Source organism: Marmota monax, unplaced genomic scaffold, assembly GCF_021218885.2.
Source record: "Marmota monax isolate L192 unplaced genomic scaffold, Marmota_monax_Labrador192_F-V1.1 WCK01_AAM20220418_F8-fsc00034, whole genome shotgun sequence".
Taxonomy (NCBI): Eukaryota; Metazoa; Chordata; class Mammalia; order Rodentia; family Sciuridae; genus Marmota; species Marmota monax.
This window is the reverse complement of record NW_026693934.1, coordinates 688,702-716,498: the sequence shown is the minus strand read 5'-3', so window position 1 is coordinate 716,498 and position 27,797 is coordinate 688,702. Positions and strand designations below refer to the sequence as shown.

Here is a 27,797-nt window from a genome sequence, read left to right as displayed (position 1 = left end):
GACTTTAAGGAATTCACAGAAGGGACACATGACTCAAATAGAGAAGAGAAAACAATGTGAGTCAGGATATCAATATCTGCCAAAATATAATAGGAACATCAAAGTAGGCTAGCGCAGAGAAACGGGAGAAAGGAGAACTTGCTTAATAATAGCAAAGATCACAGTATAGTATTCTGCTCTTTGTAACTGAGATTATATTGAGAAAATGGAAGAATTGAATGGTAGAATAAATTAAACATTCTATCAATAAACCTCTTTCTAAAGCAGTGGTACAAACACAGTCTCTTGGTTCTGCTCTTCATTTGCAATCTCATCATCCTGTATTTAAGAAGAGCTAAATATTGAAAACTGTATTGACATAATACACAACAGAAACCCCACTCAACACACAGATCAGAGAAGCAATGCTCCTATATGCTACTTAGGTAAAAGATCACTGTCACTAATGCCTCCACAGTAGTCAGGACATCTATGCAAGAGAAATGGGCAAGAGGGGACCTAGGGACCAGAGAAAACCTGGTCTAAAGGACAGAAATGCGGCCTACCTCTAACTGTTACCAGGCGTTTCTGAACTGGTGTGCTACATCTAATGATTTTTTAAGAGAAGAAACGTAGACACCTTTTTCCTTTCTTGCTTTCTTTCTTTTAAGCAACAGCCCTCCTTCTTCAATTGGAAATTGATTCAAAACATTCCAAAACATTGTTCAGGCCCAACAACATATGTCTGTGGGTTGAATTTGGTTGGCAGTCTGCCGATTTTCCACCTCTTCTTGAATTTATAGCTGCTCCTAAGAAAGCAGGAGCAGAGTGCCATGATTAGAGAGAACAAGAGTCCTCCAAATAACTTCTGTATATCCAATAAATCCTAATAAATGTTTACAGACTGACTAGAGCATTCAATTATTCTGTGTAAAGACATCCATTTATGTATAGCTTTTCATTTAAGTCTTTGTTTTGTCTGTCTAGCTTTCATGACTGAGTTCATTTTCCTAACTAGAAAGAATAAATTTTCTTCTGCTGCCAGCCCTCCCCAAAGCATTTTTTAAATCATTAAAATGTGTCTCCAAAAGTTTAAGTTTACTAAGTAATAGTGAATATATTACTCTTTATTTCAACTTATATTTTTGAATCACATGATGCATTTTATGGACCAGATATCTATACTTGTATGGGTGCACCATTATGGAGTACATAAAAGGGTGATTTATACGCCTTTGGTAAAAATAACGATAGTGACAACCATTCAAAAACACTTACACATATGCATGCTCACACATACATCAACATACTCTTGTACATGAAATTCACCAGAGCACAAGATGGGGAAATGTAGTCTGGGTGTGGTTGTGAAACCTGGTTCATTATACATGCTGTCTATTCAGAGAAGAGATTCTCTTAAGTCTCAGAAGTAGTCATGACAAAGGATATATGCAAATAAAGGCAAGACAGAAGGGAAAAATACTTCTTAATAATTTAAATAAGATAATACTGATAACTATTTTTTGTGGATAAATTTTATTTTATTTTATTTTTTAATTGTTTTTATTTTTTAAATACATGACAGTAGAATGCATCACAATTCTTATTATACATATAGAACACAACTTTTTATATCTCTGTTTGTATATAAAGTATGTTCACACCAATTCATGTCTTCATACATGTATATCCTGATAACTATTTAAGACTTTAAATATTTATGCATTCACTTTTACCTTCAATGTGTCCCCCCAAAAAAAATTCCCATATTTTTCTTTGTGAAGAGCCTAACTTAAGACAGAATTGTCTTCAGTGATTCAAATTACAATAGCACTCAATTAGCTGGAACATAGGTAGTTAACACATCTAACCATCACCTCTTCTATTTTCTATCTTGAGGCTAGAAGGCTGAGAAAGTAGTTCAGTGGTAGAGCATGTGCTTACCATGTGTGAGGCCCTGGGTTGGATCCCCAGGACCACAAAGAAAAAAGGGTGGGGTGGGAAGTGTGAAAGTTATTAGTAACAATATAACAATGGAGATATTTAAAAATAACATAAAAATCTTAATAAAAAGTTTATCTTCTTTGAGGACACTGAAGAAAAATCAAACTGGTTTAAGTGAAGGATCTAGCCTCCCAAATAACTCCTGGATTAAGATCCTGATAATGCAGATGAAGCACTTTAAGAGACTTAAAAGCATGAAGAGAGCATTCAGTTATTATTACCTACAAACAACAGGATACATTTTTAGGATACAAAGAACAATATACAATATAGTAGAGAATCTTCAAAGAGAAGGAATACAAAACCAGTCAAAAGCTCTCAATTTAAGTAAGGTAGACTGGAAGATAAGTTTTCATTACTTTGAGATTCTTAGCTTCTTGAAAGAATGATTGCATAAACAATATTTTATATAATTTTTTGTCCTCAAACCAAACTTCCTCTGGTCTTTAATAAGGAGAACTGGGGCTGGAGTTGTAGTTCAGTGGTAGAGTGCTTGCCTAGCATGTGTGAGGCACTGTGTTCAGTCCTCAGCACCACATAAAAATAAGTAAATAAAATAAAGGTATCGTGTCCATTTACAACTAAAAAAAATTTTAAAAAGATAAGGAGAATTGTTTTCTAGGTGTTTAAGTGGATTATTTTTTTATTCACAGTTACCAAATGTATGATATAAACAATAAAAAAGTAAAAAAGCACTCACACTAAAAGTGGTATGATAGATTGTTGTGGTAAGACCATGATTATTTTGGAGTAATATATAGGACAAGATGTTTGTTGTGATAGCTAAACATCATATTTTAATTAATCTTAAGTAGGATATCTACAATATCATTTTCATGTACCTATCTGTGTATCTATTCACTTAGCTGCTTAACTACTTGCTCACTTACCTTTCACTATTCCCAACAAAAACGTATGCCTTTCTGTCCCCTACCAGCACATTCTAAAGTAATTCCTCCTTCACAGAAAACTTAATTAGAGCAGCAGTGTGAACAGAAGGAACCTAGTAGAGGTGGACATTAAAAAATAAGACTCTGGGGCTGGAAATATAGCTCAGGTGTAGGTCATGTGCTTAGCATGTATGAAGCCTTGGGCTAGATCCCCAGCACCACCAAACACAGGAGGAAAAGAAGAGAAAGAAAGCATAAAGTAATTAATTAGCAACAGTTTTAGAACAGTGGAGATATCTAAAAACAAACTATATAAACAATAAAAATAACTTAAAGAAAACCAGGATTCGTCTGAGTTACTGAGAGGTGATGGTCAAACATGTCGTTTCTCAGGCCACCCTCAGTCTTACTGATCTAATGTATCTGTGGAAGGTGATTGATAAGTCTCATACTTTGGCCATTTAGAATCTCTGCTATAGGGCTTTCTTCCTTCTCATCGCCAGAGTCATGCACTCATTTTCAATGGAATTTGAGTTATTTCTGTTCCTCACTCCCAGAAGTCCTAATAGCATATAGTAATCTCTAATTTCAGTGAAATGAGAATTTGTTGTTTCAATAATAAACTATAACAAATGACCCTGGCTTTTGGTCTGGCTCATGTGCACATCAAGTTCATTCTTAATTTATTTACAAGTCCCAGCACTTCAGTAGGCCTCTTCTTCCTCATTGGGCATTTAATGCTTTGTCTCTGACTACAACTTCTTCTGTTGATAACCTGGTTATTTGTTGTCTCATTCTACTTGCTAAGATTGAGGTCTGACCTTTCCATCATTAGTGTTCCTTGTAGCTATTTACATAGAACAAATAGCCAGCATTGAGAACTCTGCAACAAATCTCCTAGTTGTCAGCAATTTCAAAACCTGAACTTCTCAGTATCACTGCTCCCAGATTACCACCTGTTTCTGCCTACCTGTTAGATAACTTCTTCCTACTCGATTTTAATTCTCAGTTGCCAATATTTACTCTGATAGTAACCAGAGATCTATGCAATCATTGGACACAATTGATATCTTTCACATTGCCTGTCTTGTCACCACTTGTGGCTAGGCAACCTCTCTAGCAACTGGTCACTTCAGATGGAGAGCCAGTTACTGGTCCTTTTCACCTTGAAACAACAGCAAAGGTGACAGGTCCTTAAAACTTAAAAAAATATGAATGAATTAATAATATTGAAAGAAATTAGTTCCATTCCCAGATTTCCAAGGAATCTCCATACTGCTTCCCTATTGGCTGTATTATTTCTAGTTGAATCACAGTTCTAAAATTAAAGGTACATTCATAACACTGCTGGTGGGACTGCAATTGGTACAGCCAATAGGGAAAGCAGTATGGAGATTCCTTGGAAATCTTGGAATGGAACTACCATTTGACCCAGCTATCCCTCTCCTTCCACTATATCCAAACGATTTAAATATAGCATACTACAGGGACACAGCCACATCAATGTTTATAGCAGCACAATTCACAATAGCTAAACTGTGGAGCCAACCTAGATGCCCTTCAGTGGATGAATAGATTAAAAAATGTGGTATATATACATAATGGAATTTTATTCAGCAATAAAAGAGAATAAAATCATGGTATTTGCAGGTAAATAGATGGTGCTGGAGAAGATAATGGTAAGTGAAGTTAGCCAATCCCCCCAAAACAAATGCTGAATGTTTTCTCTGATGTAAGGAGGATGACTCATAGTGGGGTAGGGAGGGGGAACATGGGAGGAATAGATGAATTCTAGATAGGGAAGAGGGGAGGAAGGAAAAAGGAGGAAGCAGGGGATTAGCAAGGATGGTGGAATGTGATGGACATCATTATGCAAAGTACATGTCTGAAAACATGAATTGGGTGTCAACCTACCTTATATACAAACAGAGATATGAAAAATTGTGGTATATATGTGCAATAAGAATTGTAATGCAAAAAGTATGTGCATAAAGACATGAATTGGGGTGAGAATACTTTATATACAAAGATATGAAAAATTGTGCTCTGTATGTGTAATAAGAATTGTAATGCATTCCACTGTCGTGTATTTAAAAAAATAAAATCAATAATAAAAAAGTTGAAATAGCAAGTAATTTAGAGGAAAATATGGGAATAAGTCTTTATAGCCTTGAATTACTTAGGTGTTTATTTTTTCTTTTCCATATTTTTATTGGTGCATCATAATTGCGTATAATGGTGGAATTTGTTTTTACATATTCATACATGCACACAAACTAACATTATATTTGGGTCAGTATTATTCCCAAATATTTCCCTTTTCCCACCTCTTTTCTCTCCCCCTACTCCTTGTCCTCTACTTCACTGATCCATGATACCCACCCTACCACCTTCCTTTTCCTTTTTTCTTTGTACCTTCCACATATAAGAGAAAACATATGACACGTAACATTCTGAGTTTGACTTATTTTGCTTAACATAATGTCCTCAGGTTCCATCTATTTTTCTGAAAATGACATAATTTCATTCTTCTTTATGACTAAATAAAACCCCATATTGTATATGTACCACATCTTCATTATCTCTTCATCCATTGACAGACACCTAGGTTGGTTCCATAGTTTAGCTATTGTGAATTGTGCTACTGTAAACATGGATATTCATTATCACTATAGTGTGCTGACTTTAATTCTTTAGGATAAATACCAAGAAGTGGTATAGCTGGGTCATATGGTGATTTAATTCCTCATCTTCTGAGGAACCGCCATACTGATTTTCATAGTGGGTATGCTAATTTATAATTCATCCAAAAGTGTAAAAGTGTTTCTTTTCCTCTAAATGTCTTCAAAGTTAATTGGTATTTGTATTCTTGATGCCTGCCATTTTAGCTGGAGTTAAATGACATCTCTATATAATTTTGATTTGCATTTCAGGCAGAGATTTCTTTAGAAAACAAAAAGTAATCATAAAGGAAATGAATGATATAGTAAACAATATTAAAATTAAGAAATTCTATGTATAAAGATATATCGAGAGAGAAAAAGCAACCCCTAAGTTGGAAAAGACAATTATTGCAACATATGCATTAAAAATAACTTGCATCTGGAAGACTTCTAAAAACTAAGAAGGGCAGACAATCTAATAGGAAAATGAGGAAAAAGTCTTGTATATGCACTTTGCAAGAAAATACTGCATAGTTGTCATCTATACAAATAAAAGTTTGAATAAAATAAGCCCTGCAAGTACATAGTTTAGTTTTCCTTTTGTATAAGGTTAAAAAAAAATAGGCATAACTAAGATGACAGACTAATGGTATCACTTGGTGGTGTGAGCAGGGGCTTCTGGATTGCTGACAGCATTGTGCTTCTTGGCTTGGCTATTATTACATTAGTGTGTTCAGTTTGTAATGGTTAATTGAAATTTTTGCACAAACACAGGCATGTACCTGCATGCCAACACATCCCCACCCAAGTTATTTAAAATATCTTATTCATAAATAATTGAGCATGAAATAACAATTTTAAATATATCAAAGAAGATATTGTGAAAATTTCTATGTAAATGTGTCATCATTGTTCTTCACAACAATGGACTCTTAACATTATTCTTTGATCCTCAGACAGGCCCTCTTGGCACTAAAAATTCAATTCAATCAATTCAGAGTTTAGAGAAATCAGCATTAGGGAAACAGTAATAGATACCATTACAAATTTCTCTAAATGAAACAAATGTTAGCCATATTTGACCACGCCAATTACTGAATTCTGTTAATTATTGTGAAGCCCTAATTATGAAATATGCAACTTCCCCTTATTTGAACCTGGGGCAGGCCAAGATAGAGATAGGACCTATTGTACTTGCAGCCAATGGGTGATTAGATTTAATCTGCTTGATAAAAGGACTCTGCCACTGAGTCAAGCCTTTTGGAAAAAAAAAATCACCATAGAACAAGAAATTCCAAGAAAACAATATAATTTTTAGTTTAAAATGTACATTTTGTACTTGTTCATGTACAACAAAGACCAAAGAATTAGGCCTGACTCAGGCCCTATCTTGAGATGCTGTTTGTTTTGCTAGTGTTTTGTAATGCTGTGGCTGCCAAGCAGCTTGTTCTACAGCTGATGTTTCTCCTTAAGTGACATTTTATCATCACTGCCCTAAGATAGTCACCCTGTTTTTCCTTAATTGATACTTGTATGCAAGTGGCAGAAAACGGCTCAGCATTTCTTGCTAGATTAGGTCAAAACTGACAGGAAACAGAGAGAAGATTGCATTACTTACGCCCCTTACAGTTCTCCTCTGAATTTAAGGAGATTACCATTTCATAAAATTTCTTGTGCTCCCTAAATGTAATTACAAGGGCACAAGCATTCTGTTCCTGTTTGTTTTTCAGTGTTTTCCTACCTGCCTGATCATCAGAGGGGAATTTAGAAGCAGTTCCACTAATCTTAACTTCATTTGTCTTTTATCTTCTTAATTAGATGCAGTTGCACCCTGGTACCTTTTATCTTAAATATGTTGTCACTCCTGTCACTTCTTTATTTTTCTCTTCATGGGAGTGGTGATGAGAAACAATCTACACATACCTGGATGTTCAAAGTGAGGTTTCTAAAATTCTAGAATATGTTTCCATATCATAGGATGCTGTTATTGTAAGATTAGTATTTAGAAATGAATGCAGTGACATTTATTATGGATTATATTTATTTCCCATGAACAGGGTAATATTCATTATGCAGCCTCAGTTATTGGAAATCCATTCTTATGGATCATTTTTCACCAAATCTTTTGAAAAGGGATTATCCCTTAAAGAAGGTCCTCAAATTTCTCTGGGAGCTATAACATAAATCCCAATTCCTTAATAAGAACCACAAGGCTTTTCTAATCCAGCCCTAATTGACCATCTTTCCCTAAATTTCCTACCTAGCTAAATGCCATTATATCATATGATATAGAAAGTCACTCATATTTTCCTTAATTGTGATAACCTTGTCCTGTGCTGCTCTTGCTATCCCTTCTCTGCCTCTTGGAGTCCTAGTTATCATAGAACATCTAGGACTAATATCACCTCTACATCTTTAGGCCTAATGTCACTTTCACTGTGCCCAGGGCCTTTCCCCATTCATCTTTATCCGTTTTCATAGTAGACAATCCTGCTTGTGTTTAACTCTACCACAGGATTCTTAAAGATTTTTGTAGACCCTGTGGGATGTTTTAAGTCTATTTTTCAGTGTAGAGGCTCTATAAATATTTGAAATGTAAAATCAGCTGTTTTGCTTGCAATAGAATGGAGTTTAAAAGGCTATGGTGCCCAGAGAATCAGGGGTGGCAACAGGTTATCAAGAGCTAAGGAAGATCAAGGTTGTCTACCACACAAATTTGCAGGGACTTCTACTTTCAAAATATAATTTACTTGTCATTTTCACCATTTAGGTGCAATGACAATAACTGTATTGCAGTTTATCCATGCAGCTGACTTGCCAGACTTTATCAGCAAACACAGCCTATCCCCCAGATCCCCTGATATAAGTTAAATAAATGCAAAGCCTTATTATCACATTTCCTGTATATAACACCTGCCCAGTCAAAGACAATGTTACCCAGTGGGGTGGCTATGGTCAAATTCCTTTACTGTGATCTTCTTTTCTCATTATATTTGACATTTTTGAAACTGGGTTTTATTGTACGCTCTCAGCTTATGGAAGTGGTCTGGGGAAATTAGACTTAATAGAGATGTAGAAGCCACAGGGAGAAAACGAAAAGGAAAGTGAGCTGGAAGGAAACTGAAATTAAAATGTTATTTTGGTAAATGGCTGCTGTGGTGGAGACGGCAAACAATTGCAAAGCAAGTTAATTACTGACCTGTCAGGAAAGCGTGACACGAAGGTTGTGCCACACATTACTGGAGCTACCACAGCCACAAGTCATTTCCACAAGGGAACAAACAGACTCTGCTCTACCACAGATCAACATAAGATCTTTCCAGGGGATTGAAATGAATTTCTCTGAGAAATAATATTTGTCTGTGGAGTTTCCATGAACCCTTAGCAGACTTGGAGAATGAGCTCTGTCCACACATGCAGAGACAGGAATGGGATCACATTGCATGGGGGTGTGTCATATTTAGAGAGAGGACCTAAGGCTCTTGGGGGTTGGGGCAACCATGTGGCTCTTGTGCTACAGTGAAAACCTGAAATAATTCCCTTAAAAGTGGAATTCTCTGGGGGGTACCCTCAACACTTGCCTCCAATATAGTTTTCCTTACAAAGCCCATGTCATGTAAGAGAGTTTTTTCTAGTTGGATTAAAAATATCAAGTACCTAAAGAAATCTGAATCTCAAGTGAGACAAAACAAATAACTCTCCTAAAATCTAAGACAGTGAAAAATGTGCTCATTTTTTTGCAAGGGGGATTTTTTTTTTTTTTTGTAATGAAAAAGAAACATAAAGGTTATTCTGAAATGGAAATATGGAATTTTTACATTTTTAAAGCTTATACAAATCTCTAAGAACACTTTATATTGGTCTCATAATGTATGAAAGGCACTGCTTCTTTCTGCCTTTGACATATTATAAAATATCCATAGTTCATTGAACCTTGAAAATATTGTCAAGGATAAGTTATACATGTTTTTAAAAGAAGAAATAAACTTACTCATTGACACTTTTTGTTAGGCTACATATACTGGTATTAACTAGTTTCCATATTTGTTTTTCATTTATATAATCAACAAACATTAATTAAGTCTCTGTTATTTTGTTAAACAGCACAGGAATGCTATAAATGATTAAATAGAAAGACTTCCATGATCATTTCATCACCCTGATCTCTGCCAGATTTTCTTTGAAATTCTTTTTATCTTATATTTCCCTGAATAGTTTCCACTTAACTTTGGAGTCTATAACAAAACCAAGGATATCTGGGGCTTCAGGCTCTGGGTGCTGTCCCGGGACTACTTCGAGCAGGCTGTGGCAGCTTGGGGAAGAAGCTCTATATTTCTGAGCCTCAGTTTTCTCTGTTTGAACCAGGAAATTATATCATACTTCCTATTTATTTTTTCTTAACTCCAAAATTTCCCAATACACTTTGACTTTTAATACTGATGATGAAAAAGAGATGTCAAAAATAGACTTTCAAACTCAGAGGGGCAAGCTGTGGAGCCTTAGTGCAATTAACAGAGTGCAACAAATAATCGGCAGAACAGCTATGAAATTTATGATTAGTTAGAATATCATGTTCACTCCTATTTGTGCATTTGCAGTGTGACTGTGGAAATGGAGCCCAGAATACCACTGAACCAAATCTATCGCAGAGCCAAAGTTTGTGTGACTCTAATGCTGTGCACTCTCATAACTGCTTCCTGTTTTTAAAACAGGATTGAAAGTGGAACTAGTGCAATATTGCAGGCTATTCTTACTCTTCTCTGAGTACATATAAAATCAGGAAGTCTAGAGAAACAGTGAAGCTAGGCTTAAGTGATTTACATTTCAATTTCTAACTCAGACATTTTGTTTTTGGAGTGTTTTTAAAATCAATGTTTATTTTAGGCACATGCAAAATAAGCGAATTCTTCAATATTTTCATTAGTCATTCATCAATATTCTGAGTCTCTCCTGTAAGAATATAAACATACAAGGCATCAATTTTTGATGGTATTTACCAAAAACAATAATGATGATGATGAATGTATGACATGTTCTAGAGAGAAAAAGAGGGACTATTGAATAGGTAGACAGATCTAATAAAATTTACAGTTGATATAACTTGAACAATATACCCCATGTTACCAAGTTGCATAAAGGTAAGTATAAACATATATTAATTTTACAATCCACTTTACTAACCCTAGAAAACTGAGGGTCAGTGAGGAATGTGGGTGAAACAACAGCATATGATTTAATATTTTGTGAATGTTTTTGATTAATACAAAAACACTCTAAAGACTCACAGAATTAGGGCTTTTCTTTCCCTTTTGTGTATAGCCTGAAATTGATACAAATGTTCTTGGAAGCATAGCCATTCCTAGGAGTTGGGAGCTAAATCAAAATGGACTCTGGGTGTGAGAGTTTCTTCTGAGTCAATATTGACCAGGCTCTGCTATGCAGTATGTTTCCTATGAATTTATTTCATGAATCTCAAATGTAAGATCACTGTGTCAGGGATACCACATCACCCAATCCCAGGAGGCATCATTTGCTAGAATGCAGTGCTAATATTCATTCCCCAGTCACACATGCTGCCTCCTCTAGCATTACTTAAGGTCATTAACAGAGTGAACTCATTGACTCTTCTACTTTGAGAACTTTCTTCCATATACCCAGAGAGTTTCCAGTTTGAGATTTAGGTAAATTTTTCCTTTAGAGTTAAGCAGACATCTGATTAATCTTTTATAACATTGAGTTAAGTTGTCAAATCAGTATGATTACGTCTATGTAATTCATGGATAGGATGGGTATTTTTAAAGGATTCAGATAAGGAATGGATGATGGAAATTTGAGAAATTTCATCCGTGTAGATGAGATGAAGCCCAAATGAGTGGGGCTTTGGCAGCAGATATGGAAAGGGACTACAAGGTGCCTGGTAGAGGAAAGAGAGGGTTAGGATGTAGGCAGTAAGAAACTGAGAAGGGTAGAGAAAGGGCTCCATGTAGGATTCAAATACGACATGCAAAATATGGCACAGAAATAGCCCTATCTACTTAGTATGAAAGGTTCATAGTAGAACGAATGAGAATAAGTTGTCTCTGAACCCACAAGTACAGTAGTCACAAGTACCACAGCCACTAGTATAGCTTTACTTCTAATATTGTCACATTTCTATCCTCCTTTATCCTCTCTCTGTCCTCCTGAATCTCCCTCTATCCTGCAGTGGAGTTTTGCTTCTCCATAAATTTAATGAGATATGTGTACATTATGCCAAGGAGAGCCATCTTCCTATATTATCTCCCTTAGAAGTCTAGAGTACCAGTTTCTCATAGCACCAGTTGGATCACAAGTAGGGTGTTTTCAATCAGTCCTTTAGCTAGAAGGGGCAAGCAGGAGGACCAGACTCACCCACACAGAGTCCAAAGCATGTGCTCCATGAATTCCATCAGATCATTCTTCCTTAATTTCCCTCTTACATAATTTTTCCTTTATGACATTTTCATAGCTAGCTTATAATAAATACCACAGGCAATGGCACTCCTTTGCATTGTCAAGTCTTCTACCCAAAATGCCCCACCTGTCCTGACTTAGCTCCAGTATGGTCTGATCTTCTCCTGTAGACTTTAGACTTTCTCTCTCTTTACTTCCCAGTTCCACCTGAGTTGGATGCCATGGCTCCTCTTCTCATCTGGGCACAATTTTATTCTCATTTAATTTTGATTTGTTTCTCTGTTGCCCTCAGCAAATTCAAGGGCATTTGGTTAAAAAAAAAAAAAAAGAGATGATTTTTCAAATGCTAAGACAGTAGTACCTGATGGTGCCTGCCACTTAGGATAATTTCAATAAATATTAAAGGAGTAATTTTTTTCTGTTGATTGAAGGGATTTTATGTCATTTTTTTCTGAATTTTTCAGAGCAATATAATGCTCTGTAAAAAATTAGAAACCTGCAAATATTAAAAAAAACATAAGAGCAATTATGAAGTAGTATCAAGTGTATGGCATTGTAGAACAAAATACAGTAGTCTCCCCTTATCTTTGGTTTTGCTTTCTGTGCTTTAAGTTATGCACAGTCAATCATGGTCTGAAAATATTAAATGGAAAATTCCAGAAATAAACAATTTTCAATTGTGTGCTGCTCAGACAGCATGATGAAATTTTATGTTGCTCACTCTGTCTTCTCCACTAATGGGACTCCTCCTTTGATCCAGTGTCTCTTTACTCTTTATGCTACGTTCCCATTAGTTTCTTAGAGCCACCTCTGTTATCACATCAACCACTGCAGTATTATAGTGTACAAGCAAGCCTTGCATAGTTACCAAATGCTACATCACAATATCTATGCCATTCACCTTGCTTCCTCTCATCACCTGGACAATTGTGTCATCCCATATAATCACAAGAAAAAATGGTGAGTATAGTACAACAACAAAGTCTGAGAGAAACTATAAATGCATAACTTTTATTACAATATATTATAATTGTAATCATTCAGTATGTCTACTGTATAAATTACCTTTATCATAGTTATGTACATTCAGGAAAAAGCTTAGAACATATAGGGTTCAGTACTATTCACAGTTTCAGGCATCCACTGGGGTTCTTGAATGTATCCCTGCAGACCAGTGGAGACGATGTACTATGTGTGGAAAGTGAATAAAAAGAAGAAAGTGCAGCGGGATATCAGCTAAATGTGAGAAAGAGGTCAGATGGAAAAGGAAATCATGGCTAGAGGAAAGAGTGAGGAGGATAAGAAAAATAACATTGACACTGTGGTAGGCAGAGAAATCAGCCTGACAGAAAGTTCTGAAGAAGGAAGATCTTTCTGCAGCCTGTCCCCAAGAACACAGTCAGGAAAGCCAGATAAGAGGCTTTGTAAGTAATCCTGCCTTTTAACAGTAACACATCACCAAGCAAATTACAGGGCTGATCATAGAATCAATACAAGAAAGCAAATATTTGACACTGAAATTTGTTCAGAGGAAGAGGAAGCAACATGTCCTATAAATGGCACATGCCCCGGGTATGTAAATATGGTGGCTTGATGCTCTTGGTCAGAAGATAGTGGCTTCAGCCTGAGCGAGTACCTCTAATATTATAAAAACACCACACTTAGAGTTTGAATGTATTGGGTCATATGGAAGATAAAGTCTTGAATGCACTCAGAAGAGAACCCGAAATTTTCTATTAAAAAAAAAAAAAAACCTTTTCTAGAATAAATTAAAATTTTATACTTGTTCCTTCATATTTTTATTTAATACTTTTTAAAAAATCTCTTTTATACTCAATTAGGTAGACTTTATATCACTCATATAAGCACATAAAACTGAAAATAAGAGCAAAATAAATTGGTTAAGGAATTCCTAAAACAATTTTCCTGTAAACAGTTTTGTAAATTGTAACTGAATACTATAAAGTGCAAGTATTCAAAGTGTACAAATTGTTCATTTTAATGTATGCATATGCTGGGAAACCACTACAATTAAGATAATGGATATATTTATTACCCCTGAACATTTTCTTGGATTTAAGGTAATCCATCCTTGCCTGTACCCTATCCCTGAGCAATCACTGGTCAGCCTTCTCACATGCTGGTGTATTTATTTTAGAATACTATGTAAGTACAGAATAAATATTTTCCTTTTTTTTTCCCATTTCCTTCTTTGGACTGCCTTTATTCACTCTTCAGAATGAGTTTGCATTTCTCCATGTGGTTTGTATGCATCAATAATCATTTTTATTGTTTATAGTTTTTACTCTATAGATAGCCTAGAATTTGTCTCTCTGGGTAGCCTTTTTGAAATTATGATACATGCATGTATATCTCTTTCTTAAAAGTGTCCCTAGGGAAATTATTAGTCTGTCCATTCCTCATTTCTCACCTCTATAAATGTATGGGTTGAATGTCTGTTTTATAGATGTTTAATGATAATTAAACCATTGACACATTGCTTAGCACATAGTAACTAATAAACATTAACTTATTTTCTAAGTTTCTATTCAATTGCCTGATGGTATTAATTATAACACTTTCCTTCTATTAAAATACTTTCTATTTATTTTAGTGTCTAATTACCTTGACCATTACAACAATTCTTGCCTTATATTTCATTAAACAAAAATAGGGCTACCAGTATGGTTGTCTTCTTAAATTATGATCATTCTTTTGGTTTCCATTGTCCTCTGTAACTGGTTAATCACTTTTTGCCCAATGCTGTACACAGGTGCTCAGTGAGAACACAAAGTCTGTATAGGCAAGACTTAGAGCCAACAATCAGGAAAGATGAATGTCCACTTCTAGTAATTATCAGCTGTGGTTTCATTGCAAATTTTGTGTTGTAGTGAGATGATGTGTCCACTTGAGGAACTTTAGGGGAGGGACGATGGTTGGAGAGGACCCTGGATGTGAGGAAGCAGCGAGAGCTCTTCTTCTAGTGCTGCCACAGTGGAGTTCCCTTTGTTTTCTTTTGTAAATCATATTTTCCTCACTGCTGCTCATTTAAAGTGTGCCCACACTGAATTTTTTTGCCTAAATCATACTCCTTCTATTACATATACTATTATATATTTAAATATACATATAAAAATATAACAGTGTCGTATGTAAATATACACCAGTGTTGATTTTTCTTTCTCTTCATATTCTTCATGTTATGCCCCACTAAGCTAGCAAATCTATTTCAGGTGGCAGGTGGCAGTGGATGAAGGAATTTAAATTTCCCCTGTGAATGTTGGAAGTAGAAGTGGGGGCTGTGAGATCTCTTTGTTTTGCTCTGACACCAATTCTAGTCTCTTACATTTGATCTGATTTATACATGTTTTGATTCAACAAAAAAAAAAATGGTGCTTGTGGTAATGCCTGTGTGTAAAGTGGGTAACAGAACAGTGAAATTATGAATGAGAAGAGAAAATGTCCTCAAGGTGATTAGTGGACACCATGGTTTCTATATAGAAGGATGAGTATATCGTAATGCTATTAGAAATTTCATAATAGAACTAGGAATTCTGAATATGGGTGGGCCGCCTACAAACTTCTGAAGTCTTCTGTCATTACAGTACTACCTACCTATAAAAATCCCATTGAATAAATAACTACAAAGCAGTTACCTTCTATTTACTACTCAGAGAAGTGGAGACTCCTTTATTTAATTTTAATATCCTAATTATGCATAGGTACTTGCACCCACCAAGAGTTTTCATGGAAAAGTAACTATTTTGAATAATATAATGCTTTTATATTTTATCAGGATAACACTGTAATATGCAGAAATCTACAACTTCTAATACCTCTGTGGAGATGCTGAATTCCACCCACCAAGGCACAGGAGCTGTGCAAATGAGAATAAAAAATGCCAACAGCCACCACGACCGGCTGAGCCAAAGTAAATCCATGATCCTCACCGATGTTGGGAAGGTCACTGAACCTGTAAGTCAAATGTTCCAAATACCCCAAGTTCCCTTATCATACAGAATTTTAAAAGCTAATTAGCTTTGTTTTATTTGTTTTCCTAATGTGCATGAGAAAACTGTTTTTGTAATGCATTTTATCTTGCCTACTTATAGTCATAATAATATCCCCAGTTGCAAGAGAAGAGCTGGGTCTAATCCAAAGCGATAAAGTGGATTTGGAGCTAGGCTGAAGAGCACCTTTGACTCATTTTAAGGGCTTCTACTATCATGCTTCAGTGTCATAAAAATAATGAGGTTATGCTAGCATGTGGTGTTTGTACTTCCAAATACAGTACATCACGTTGAAAAGCCAGAGGCTAAAATTAGCTAAGAATGAACTGAGAAAAAAAAATCTTTGAAAACATGTGAAAATTCTTTTCCTTAAAATCTCCCAGTAATATATGATAGTGGAAATTGTGATTGGATTTGGAATGGGCTTACACGATTGGAATGGTGTGGCTAGTTAAGGTTTGGAGAGGAAGCCATTCTGTCTAGATAATGTGTCATTAGGAAAATTTGAAATAAAATAGTTAGAGATGAACTCTACTGCCAATTGTGTCCCTGGCCCTGCACACATCCTGAGCCACTAAACCCACTGATTGCGATGAGTCTCCTCTGGTTAATTTTCTTCCATAATGGTGGTAACTTGCAGCTGAGGCCATAGGATGTTACAAAATTATTTATGCAATGTTAGCCACTCTTTTGGACCCCAGATCTATTTTGTTTCTCACAGTGAGAACAAGAGCAAGAAATAGGTTAGCTGGGGACAGACTGTAAGTCCCAGTCACCCTGCAGAAACATGTGAGCTATTAATTGAGTGTTCTGCTAATATCGTAGGGGCCTATGAAATATTCAGCTCTCTAACTGAGTTATTAAATGAGATAAACTTGCTGACTAGCATGCTACAGATTATATTTATTCCCCATTTTTCACTTGAATTTCAAGTGCAGAATTAACCCGGAGTACTCTCAGGAGCTTGAGGAACACATGGATTTAAACATTCTTTCCTCAGGTGTTGTAGACACATTTAGCATGAGGAAGCCAGTGATTATATCGGGGGAATCAGAAATACATCTTTAGATAAGGTAACTAATGGAAAATGCATTTTTCTTTACTCAATTTCTCATTTAAAAGTATTGTCTGCTGGGAGGCATGACACTGTTGTTAGTTGACTTCACTTTTAAAGCATCTAAAATGTTCCTCAAGTATAAGCTTGAGATAGTGGTTAGAGTAAATTATTGGATTCTCTCTATATATTATCAGTAAGAATTGTACCTTTGAAAAAGTTTAAAAGTTAAGTATATTTAATGATGCCTAACATATTTTATTGGCTGTGTTTAACAAAAGGCACTATGCCGCAGTTGTTTTTGACAAGCATGAAAACATCACAGCATGAGACTGCAAAAGGAATTATGGAGAGAAATTACAAGTGATCCATCTCTCAATGAATTATCCACCTCAATAGCCCGCAGAACTCAGCTACCAATTAACACCTACTTTATTACATGTTGGGATGTACTTAATAACTTTCATGTGTTTATGCACTATTACCTTGACTGATGCCTCTTGTACAATTAGGCATAATTGGCATATCAATATGCAAAAGTTAAAAGGATTAACCCTCTTAAAACTAATGAGCATTTCTGTATCCAGCTGCTAAATGAGACAAAATTAGCATTTTTCACTTTTGGGCAGGATTTTATCATGCAGTTTCTCATTGTTGATATTACCTTGTTACATAACTTTAGTTTGGGGGGTTGTATGCTGGACTGCTAGAGAATAAGAGTTTTCCAAAGTTAAATTAGCTATAATTATCCCAGCTTTTGTTTCCGCATTCTTAGCCTGGGCAATATGTATTCCTCGATAAGGAACAAAAATAAAAGTTACTTTTGGTTATGTGTGCTCAGTGCATAATTATATAAAAGGGGTATTTTAGTGAGGATATGTCATTTCACCAAGAAAACTTGGCTCAGAGATACTGTATTGAAAGCTTGCCATGGCACTAATTTTCTTTCTGTCTCAGTTCTTTTCATCTCTTTTCCCATGCACAATTTTCTGACTAGATACTGACAGAATGTAAAGTATTTTGGCATATTTATTCAAACAAGCCTGTTAAAGTTATCTGCTCAAGCTAAACTAAGAACTTGATTTTTTCAGAAGTTGGGTGATGGGGTGAGGTCAAGGAAGAGATTTTGAATTTAGGAGAAGTGGGAAGAGATATCTTCTAACCTGCCCGTGTTCATGTGAAGTACACTTAGTTGTAACAGAAATTCATATAAAATTGCATACTTAGAGACCATACACATGTTTTGCATCCTATTTGATAAATGTCTTATATATAACTTGTTCACCAAGTATAATGGTTATATAAGTCTTATATAGACTTTTCCAACTCTACAATGCACAAGAATCTTATTTACATAATTCATATTGATGTTATTACAAAAATGAGATTAAATATTCTGATATCACGTTGATTGAATCACTTTGTCATTCACTCATGATTTTTTTTATTTTGTTCAATTCAAAATATTTTATCATGATTATATACTTAGAACACAGTATAAAATTCATATATGGCATTAAGAGCCTCTAAATATAAGTATTTTGATATGTCAGAATAAGCATTTACTCAAGCCTGAGCTATAAAAAACACAGGTGAATTTACTTTTAATTTATAAATTTTGATAACTTGAAACATTGCTGGAAAGCATTTCAGTAAAACAGGTATTAGTGTTCCCTTAAATTTTATAGGTGATAGCCCTCATTTCCTTAAACACCAAATACTTATTTTTATTTGGTTAATTAGTGCTTTTTTCAAATTTCAAAGAGATTACTTGGCTACCTGGGGAATGTTGAGAGGTGGGAAATATGGAGTACAGGGTTTGTAAGAAAATTGCCTATCAAAAGAGATCTGGAGAGCTGCATTCAGTGGGGAAGGAAGCTCTTTGGTCTTGGTGATTTGTTGTCCCATCCTGAGCCCCAGAGTGAGGCCTCTTAAAGGTGAATGGCTTATTTACCAGAATGTGTTGAACAGAAAGCAGACAGCTGACTGTGAGTAAATGGGGCAAGTGAAGTGCGCCTGTTTAAGGGCTAAAAAGGCTAATGTGCAATCCTGCAAATAGCTAATGTGAAAGGTTTACGTGCTTTGATGTTATTTATAAGAAGGATGCTCTAGCCTACTAGACAGTGTAGAATAGATATTAATGAAGAGTTTAAGTAGCCCAAATCAGGAAACTGCAGACCTAGGATTTGCAGGCAGGAGTAATTTAGGCATTTAATGCTGGTGTCTTAAGCAGCAACATGTATGAATATTCACAGTTTCCCTCTTGCAAACCCACAGAAGGGCATTACTTCATTCATGGCCGTCGTGAACAGGAAAATATCTTTTTATTGGTGTTCAGATAAAGACTTAGGTCAAGACATTCCTAAACGTTAACATACAAGACTCCTTTTACTTCCATTAACAGATTGTGTTTGTTCATTTTTTCTTTTTAATGCATTATCAGGAAAAAGAGGAAACAATTTTCTTTTGTTTCTTACTTCTGTGATTATAGGATACTTGCCAAAGTTGTGGCTAGCCAAAAAGGCAGACATAAAAATTGCTACTAAAAATATAAACCTTCTGTTTAGCAGAGTTTTTGAGAAATATTATGAGATTGTAGGGCTTGTCCATGTTTACTCCAAATCAAGCTTATAGTTAGGTTTGAGGCTTTGTTTGTATAAATTGTCCTGAAGTGGATCCTGATATTTAATTAAAATGACACTAAATCACATTGAATTGATAAGACTTGGCATCTCAAACAAAGGTAATTGCCCGTATTGGTTTTGTGCAAAAATAGCACTGCTTGGAAAATGTGCAGCCAACACAGACTGTCAACTCCATTTATAGATCAATATGTGAAAACCATTGATCAGGCAGGCATGTGTAACAGTAACACTTTGCATTTATTTGTTGTTTTTATACCACATTAAGGCTTACAGGATTATAGGCTTCCTAAATATTTTGACTTCCTCATAAATATATGATCTGTTGCATGTTAATTAAATGAGAGTCTGCAGCCATTTCTAAAATTGTTTTTAGTTTGATGATTTCCTTTTATTGCTGTGGATCGCATGATCTGAAAATGGATTAGTTTCCTTCTGCATAAAGATTATTAAAGCTTATTTTAATGTGTCCTATTTAGTGTAAGATGTGACTGCCTTTTTGCTTTGAAAAATATAGATACCGACAATTATTTTCTCTTAGCGAGTGCCTGATCTTTTTTTATTAACTGGGCATTCTCAGCACTCAGGGTAGAATTATTTCCTGACATATTTTGCACACCCTGTAGATAACAGGTCTTTTTGATTTCCCTGATAGAATTTGTTTTCTTTCTTTTCTTTTTATCTAGCTCTATGATGCAGGCATCTGATCAAACATTATGTAGAAAATAAACTGATCATCTCAATTAAATTCCACACACACACAAATATAATTTGAATTCTGTTTTTTTTTCTGATTTGAGAACAAGCCTTATGAACTGTTCTTACATGCTGCATTCTGCAGTTAAATCTTTCTTATCTCATCAATGTAAGGACAGTGTTCTGTTCCTAATCTTTATTGGACTATTGTAGATGACATTTGTAAGCCATTTTGGTTTATAAGGAAAAGCTAGAGGACAGTGGAGTGAGACTCTCCATAGATCCAAGCCTCTGATATGACTATGCAATAATGTGTCTTCCACTGCAATTTTCTTTGCCACTGAGAGGTCAATTCTGTTGAAAAATCTTTTTATATCCTCTCTATATATTAGGAGTGCTGCTTTCATAAGAAAATATTTAGTTTTATATGCAGTATTAGAATTTACAGTATTTATACACAATATTAGAATAATGAAGGAAACATGATTTCAGAAACAGCAAAAACTATATCAACAAATGAACACAAAATTCAAAGGTTACCTAAAGTAAGTAATTTAGAGTAGTTTGCATTCATTTTGAGGAGTAGATGAAAAAGTTTGTTAGTACCCAGTATGCCCTAGGGGAGAAGATTCAAAACCCACCAGAGATTTCCTTCCTTGTCCTTGTCACCCAACAACACACCATCCTGTCAAAATCTTAAACTGTATTTACCAAGCACACATTGGACTTGCCAAAAGGTTCAGAAAGTTTATAACAATACTGTAGAGTCTAGTTCAAAGAATGAGCCAGGTCTCTTGAATTTATCTATGTGGCTGTGCGGTTTCCATTTTAACTTGAGCATAGCTAAATTTGTTTATAATCTCCTACTGATTGAACATGGCGCTGAATGTACATGAGATACATTTTTTTAAAAGTTAGTCCTCTGATTACTAATTTGAATCCAAAACTCTAACCTTGTTAGCATCTGGACTTATTTCCATAATAACAACCCCTTCAGAACCTACAAAGTAATGAATAATTGACAACAAATGAAATGTTTTGATAGTTGTCGGCACAAAGCATGTTTAATGTTTTGTGTTGCTTCCTAGCTAATTATGTAGATGACACATTTGTCAGACCTTGACTGCCATTAGAAACGTGTTTCCAGAGGGGAGAAAAACAGGCTATTCATAGAGTAATTAACTAGAATGCTCAATGACCTGTGAGAGATTCAAATCGCTGCCAGTTCAGACATTGTTTTGTTACAGAGCAGAGGGGTAATTAAAATTCCAAATTACAGTCCTATGATGGAGCATTTGTTTGTTGACAGTATACTCTTACTCGAGTTTGTTAATTCTTTTTTAAATTGCTTCTAATCCATTTTATAGCTTTAGGAGTTCCGTCTTTGAATTTACTGACAACTAATATTATGGTAAATTGTACTTCAATGGAGTGCTTCATGCTTCACAGTTTCAAGGGAGCACAAGGTGGGTGGGATAAAATAGCTCCTTCCCCAAACTGACATATCAGGTGCTGTCAGCAGGAATGCCACTAATGTGGACCTTCTCGTTCAATATTCCCTTTCAAATTCTGTATTTGGGCAAAATGTGCTGGGGGTGGGGAACACAGATGAAAAGGAAAGTAACAATGCACAACTAAAAAAGGAGGAAGAAACCTAATCCCTCAACAAGAAGTGATTGATTAAGTGCTGTGGTAGCAAGGAGGAAAGAGGAGTTAGGGCTGAGGATGATTGGAGGAGCTGTGTTGAGACTGTGCTGCTTAGTTCAATGCGGAGGATGCAACAGTCACTAGAAAAGTTCACATCGATCACCAGGAGTGGCAGGTTTTACAGCAATACCTCAACCTCAGGTCAATATCAAACAGTGGGATAATAGGTATCACCCATGAGATTCTTCAAGGAAATGCTGGAAGTTTACAAATCTAGAGAGCTAATGGAGTCTTAAAAATTTCAGCTCCAGTGCAACATTTATTTAGGTTGCTGAAAGTGAGAATATAGTTTTATTAAAAAGATCTGACAGAAGTCACACGGTATTTGATGCAGGCGAGCTGACAGAGGCATCCAGTGAGCGCTGATTATCCCGAAGTCACTGTCAGCTAGGATTGATTTTCACTTTCTCCGTTTATGTAACGGTTCCTGTAATACAGCTGACCCCAAATCACGTTACCTTGTCATTTCTCTGCATGGATCAAGAAGAGATGAGCTGAAAATAGCTAGACACTGACCTTGAACTTGCCAGAAAAGTGAGAAGTGACAGTGGGGTTTTTCTGTAGTTCATGTACAAAGAGTAAGGCGCACTGTTCTCTGTTGAGTTCACCCTAGCAGCACAAGGGGGCAGAGCAGTACTAGAGATTACAGGTAAAGAGCTTCAGCACCAGCATGTAAAGACGGAAACACTGAGTGAGAGCCAGAGGTCTCATTTTAACATCTTAGTGTAGACATAAAGGAGAATTACTGATGAATCGAAATCTCGAGTCCCCCGATGTTCATAATCAGTAATCTAAAAATGTACATTCTAATTAAAAGAGGTTACCTAATACTCTGAGTGGCAGCAACTATGCTTTCCCACTAAATTATTTGCACTGTCTCTTATTTAATTCATATGATACTCTCTATCCTCAAAATAACTTTGAAACCATAGTATTATTAATAGAGTTTTTAGGGAAAACTACCAAGGCAATATGTGTTATTTTAGGTATAATGTATCAAGATATGGGAACATTCTTTTCATATTTATCAAGTATCAACATGCAAAAATTAAAAGTGGAGAGTGTTTTAAGGTGATGTGCATGTACAAATAGATAATATTTAGGCTGGAGAATGGTGCTTGAATTTGATGTAGGTTGTCTCTATTTTGAACTTTTTCCAATTTTAACTTGCCTCAATTTTTACAAATGTCTTTTGATTGATTGATCATCGTTACAAGCTGAATTAATCCAAAACACACTATGTTTGTCTAGTTAAATCACTGGTGTTCTGATACTAAATGTTTCTCATAAATGGCATCTAACAAACTTGCCAAGTGAGGCAGAGAACTGAAACAGTGTGAGAAACAAAAGAGCAAACACTGACTCAGTCATCTCCTAGGTTATAGCACCTTGCGTCATGGCAAGACAACATTTTTGAATATGTGATAAGAATATAATATTTTTGAAAACCTCCATTAATAATTAGAGCTTTTCTCACATAGATTCTGTGTGTACATGTAGTATGTTTGTGTGTGTGTGTGTGTATATATATACACACTCATATATGTGTTTATATGTATTTCTATAACTGTATAGATAGTATATATACCTATCTATATCTGTATTTGGATACATATAGCTATATAGACATGTATATGTTTATAATATATATCTAAAATATTTTTTATTATAGGAAAGTGAACACATAAATATATTTGCAAGTTGCAATATCAAAGATTTCCCAAATGATCTTTTGTAGATTTATTTCAGGATACAATGACAATGTTATGATCTGAGAAATAAGTAGAATTCTAATATATTTCAAGAATAGAATAAATAGGATATTATTCTATTGCCACAAATGAAATACAAAATATTTAGAATAGTATGTCATCACAGAAATCTTTAATAACTAGGTTTTGACCTCTGCTAGAAGAAATGCATAAGTCCTCTGACTTGCAAGGATTTGATGTTTGCAAAAGGGTCCATGTTGGGTGATGATGGTAGATTGATAGCTAGAAAATGTGTGTGTCCAAAATTGATGCTATTGAAAGCAGTCCCAAAGAGCAATTGTATTCCTTGAGAGTCATACAGTGACTGCCTTCCTGCTCTTCAGAGTGTGCAGAAGACCTCTAGGTGCCCTCTGCTAGGTGGAAGGAAACCCACCCTTAAATGGTTGATTAGCCTCTGCTTCTGAGGTCAGGACAGACATAAAGGTGTTGGTTGTTGAAGCAATACCACAGAGTTTGGGGTTTTTGTTTCATTTTTCCCCCTTTTCCTTCCTTTCAGTGTACAAGGCTTTTATTAGGGGACTCCAGTCCCTGATGTGTTCAGATTCGGTTTATTGTTACCATCTGTTTAATTACCCTCTCAGGTTTGTGTTGGGAAGCATGAAAGTATTTTATCTAGTTTTTGAATCCCTGTGTTCCTAAATAGATGTGGTAAAGTACATGTCAGTTTTCAAAGAGCATATTAAAAACTGAGAAGCAGAATCATCTCCAAACAACATGGAAGGCTAAGGCATTATTTTGTACATTAATGCATGTTGCAAATAAATAGCAACTGTGTAGCAATGTAGTGCTCTCACAGACCTGATGCAATCTTCTTTACATGCAACCTCCTACTCTTCTCCTTTGAGGTGAAGGATTTTTATGATTCCTATTCATTTCCAATCCACTGACAGTAAGTTTATTGGGGGAAGAGATGTGGGATTTGAGTTGTAATAGTATGAATGATTATACGAGGTCAGATAGGTTTAAGAATGTGCTAAAGTTAAGAGAAAAACTATGTACTCAAGAAACAAGGACTGAATCTTTTGAGAAAGATGGAGAAAAAAAGAAAACAGGAATATTGGAGTTACTTTATTCTTTCTCCTGTATTTCTTTCTATTATAATGAATTATTATACTGCATCCTTTTTTTTTTCCTTCTGGAAAATCACCAGAATTTTTCTTCTGATGGTCATTATTGTTCTCATACTATCTGGTGCATTTTTCCATGTGTAAAAAACACTGAATAAAGTTTTACTTGCTGACACAGAGTTCTCATTAGGTTTTGTCTGAGTTATTTTACATCTTAGTATTTGGGTAAAATCTTAAAAATTCCATAAAATGAAAAAATACCAAATTTGAGTGTGTACATATAAAAATATTTTAGAGGTCATATAGGAACTCAAAATATCAAAAATAAAAAAAAGAAATGAATCAAATACTTTCATTTCCTAAATCAAAGAAGCCAAATGGTTATGTATGTTTCATTTTAATTTATCCCTTAAGAGTTGATTTCAATAAATGAGCATTTTTTTTTTCTGAGTTTCCAGGATATTATTAGATGAAGATTATGTTTGACAGTGTTCAGAAATGGTAGTTTTGTTTTTATGTAAGTGCCCTTCCACGGTACCTTAAACATAAATGATCAAAGTGCTGCTCTCTTTTTATCTCTATATGAGGAAACCAGTGCTGTTCTTGCCTTATGCTCTTACATTATCTCTGTGGAGGAAGAGGAATAATGATGACACCAAACTTTCCTCCACTACTTTTGGACACCTGACCTGCTTTCTTTCCCACAGGGGAAAAGAAAGCTACAGCCTTCGTATTTCCAATAAGAAGGGACATGTGTCTCCTTGCATTGAATTGTCTTAGATCATATCATGTAGCACAAAGTGACCGGATACAGGAAGACAGGAAAACAAAGTGACAGTTTTGTTTGCTCTAATACAAACTCTAACATCAAAACAAGGGGGCAAAACCTAGAAGCCCACTGCCAGATGACACAAATTAAATAGCAAGAGCTGATATTCTGTACTTAAAATGTATTCAAGGCATATTCTTTAATCAGCAGTGAAAGGTTAATGAACAAATGAGCTTAGCTCAGGTTAGACAAACTAAGTGTAGCTACCACTGTTTATAAAATCCATGAGGAAGTGAATCTGGCTGATACTTGACAATACATCACATGATGTGGTCTTACCTATTGATCACAGCCTGACAATAGGTAACCTTTCATGGCAACTTCCTCTTTTACCATGAATTATTGAGAGTATTAATGCCAATAGCACATCATCAAATAGACAGGAAAAAAATTTACATTCCTGGATGTGCTATCCTTAACCTCCATGATTTTAATATGAAACAGGGGGTGGGGGCGAAGGGAGGAGAAAGAGAGAACAAATCTCTTGTCTGGAAATTCTAATGAACTAATTTCACTTTTGCACATATTATTAATGTGACAATCTTATAATTCTTATCTGTATCTACAACTACAACACACTCTGGGTAACAAAGACCTGTTTTTAAGGGAACTTTGCTGTTGTTCTTTTCATCCTTGCATCCTCTTTTAGTTTATAAATCCTAGTAAACATTACTCTAAGTTTCATGTCCTGAGGTCGCTGCCTGAATTTTGTGTTTGCTGAATAATTACCATCTCAACGCTACCCCATATGTGTTCATTTAAGATTTCCAGTATGGAAAGTAGGATAACAGGTTAAATGTTTCCGTCTATGCATCTATTTGTCCATTATTTTACTCATTCAACAGATGTTCATTGGAACTTATTTTATGTCAGAGGCTATTTTGAAAGCTGGGAATACAAAACCAATAGCTTCTCTGCTCCCTTGGAGGTTACCTTCAAGTGAGGCAGAATCCTGGTCCTGGTACGTCCTTGAATTAGCCATGTGTTTCCTAGACTTGATCTTTGTCCCTGCCACTACCACCTCCCCACTCTCAACACTAATATTAGCATCATGTACTTGCATTTTGTCAGACATATCATACACAGTGTTTAAAACCTGCCTGTGAAATAAGAGACCTTCACTCTCTTTTCACTTTCTGAAGGGTGCATTTCTGTGAGTTGTTAAACCTCAAATGACAAGCTCTGTGTGTGTATTTTAAGTTTAAAATTGTGGAAATCTCATCTGATTTTATGTTTCTATAAGATTTCTTTTGCACAATTTGACACATTTCCTATGCTTTGTCTTACTGGGTACACACAGAGTATTGAAACACTCTCTTTGGTAGCAAGTCAAGCTATTAATGTTTCAATCTGGTTAGATTTGCAAGACTCCTTCCATTCTTGTTTCCCTTCCTTAGTCATTATCAAATGAATGATAAACGTGACTGAGTTTGGAATAAGACATCTTATTAATTTTACGAGTAAAAATAAAACATTAATACATTTACTTATATCTATGACTGTTTTTAATTTCATTGCAGTAACAAAACATAGACCTAATTTAGACATTTACAGAACATTCAAAAATTTCATCAATTTCTGGACTTTTAAAAAATTTACTTTGATCTTTTCTTTGGGTGTTGGCTGATCATTGTGTTACTAGTACTCATGACTTATAGAATTTTCTGGGATTGATCATGGGTTGTTCTGATATAATTTATAAGCCACCATAGTAGCCCCTAACATCAGTGTTACCCTGGTCTGTGTAAGGAGAATGGCATCACATTCCTTAAAACACGCTAGTGTCCATGATACTAGTGTGTACTTACATTAACACAAAGCTGATAGCATTAACCATGACAGAGAGATCAGACTACATAGGCTCATTTGGTGTTATGATCTACCTGGAGACTTACTCTATCAAGGAGAAAAACAGGAAGAAAAAAACTCTTTTGAAGAGTAATATATTCAAATTACTTGGACATACTAGGCCCAAAATATAGTAACAACCAGGTATTAAAATAAGTCAGGTAACAGCTCTGCTTAAAGTGGATGCTTTTAAGATCTTTCTGA

The 27,797-nt window shown here is 35.3% G+C and overlaps 1 protein-coding gene across 3 annotated transcripts in view; it reads left to right on the top strand.

Annotated features, from left to right (window-relative positions):
* Positions 1 to 27,797, top strand: part of Arhgap15 (Rho GTPase activating protein 15) — a 619,786-nt gene that overhangs the window by 12,266 nt on the left and 579,723 nt on the right. For all 3 annotated transcript variants that reach the window (XM_046463726.2, XM_058585366.1, XM_058585365.1), the window contains exon 2: positions 15,765 to 15,943. In XM_046463726.2, coding sequence (XP_046319682.1) covers positions 15,779 to 15,943 — 165 coding nt within the window. In that variant the 5' untranslated portion in view covers positions 15,765 to 15,778. The remainder of the gene's footprint in view (positions 1 to 15,764; positions 15,944 to 27,797) is intronic.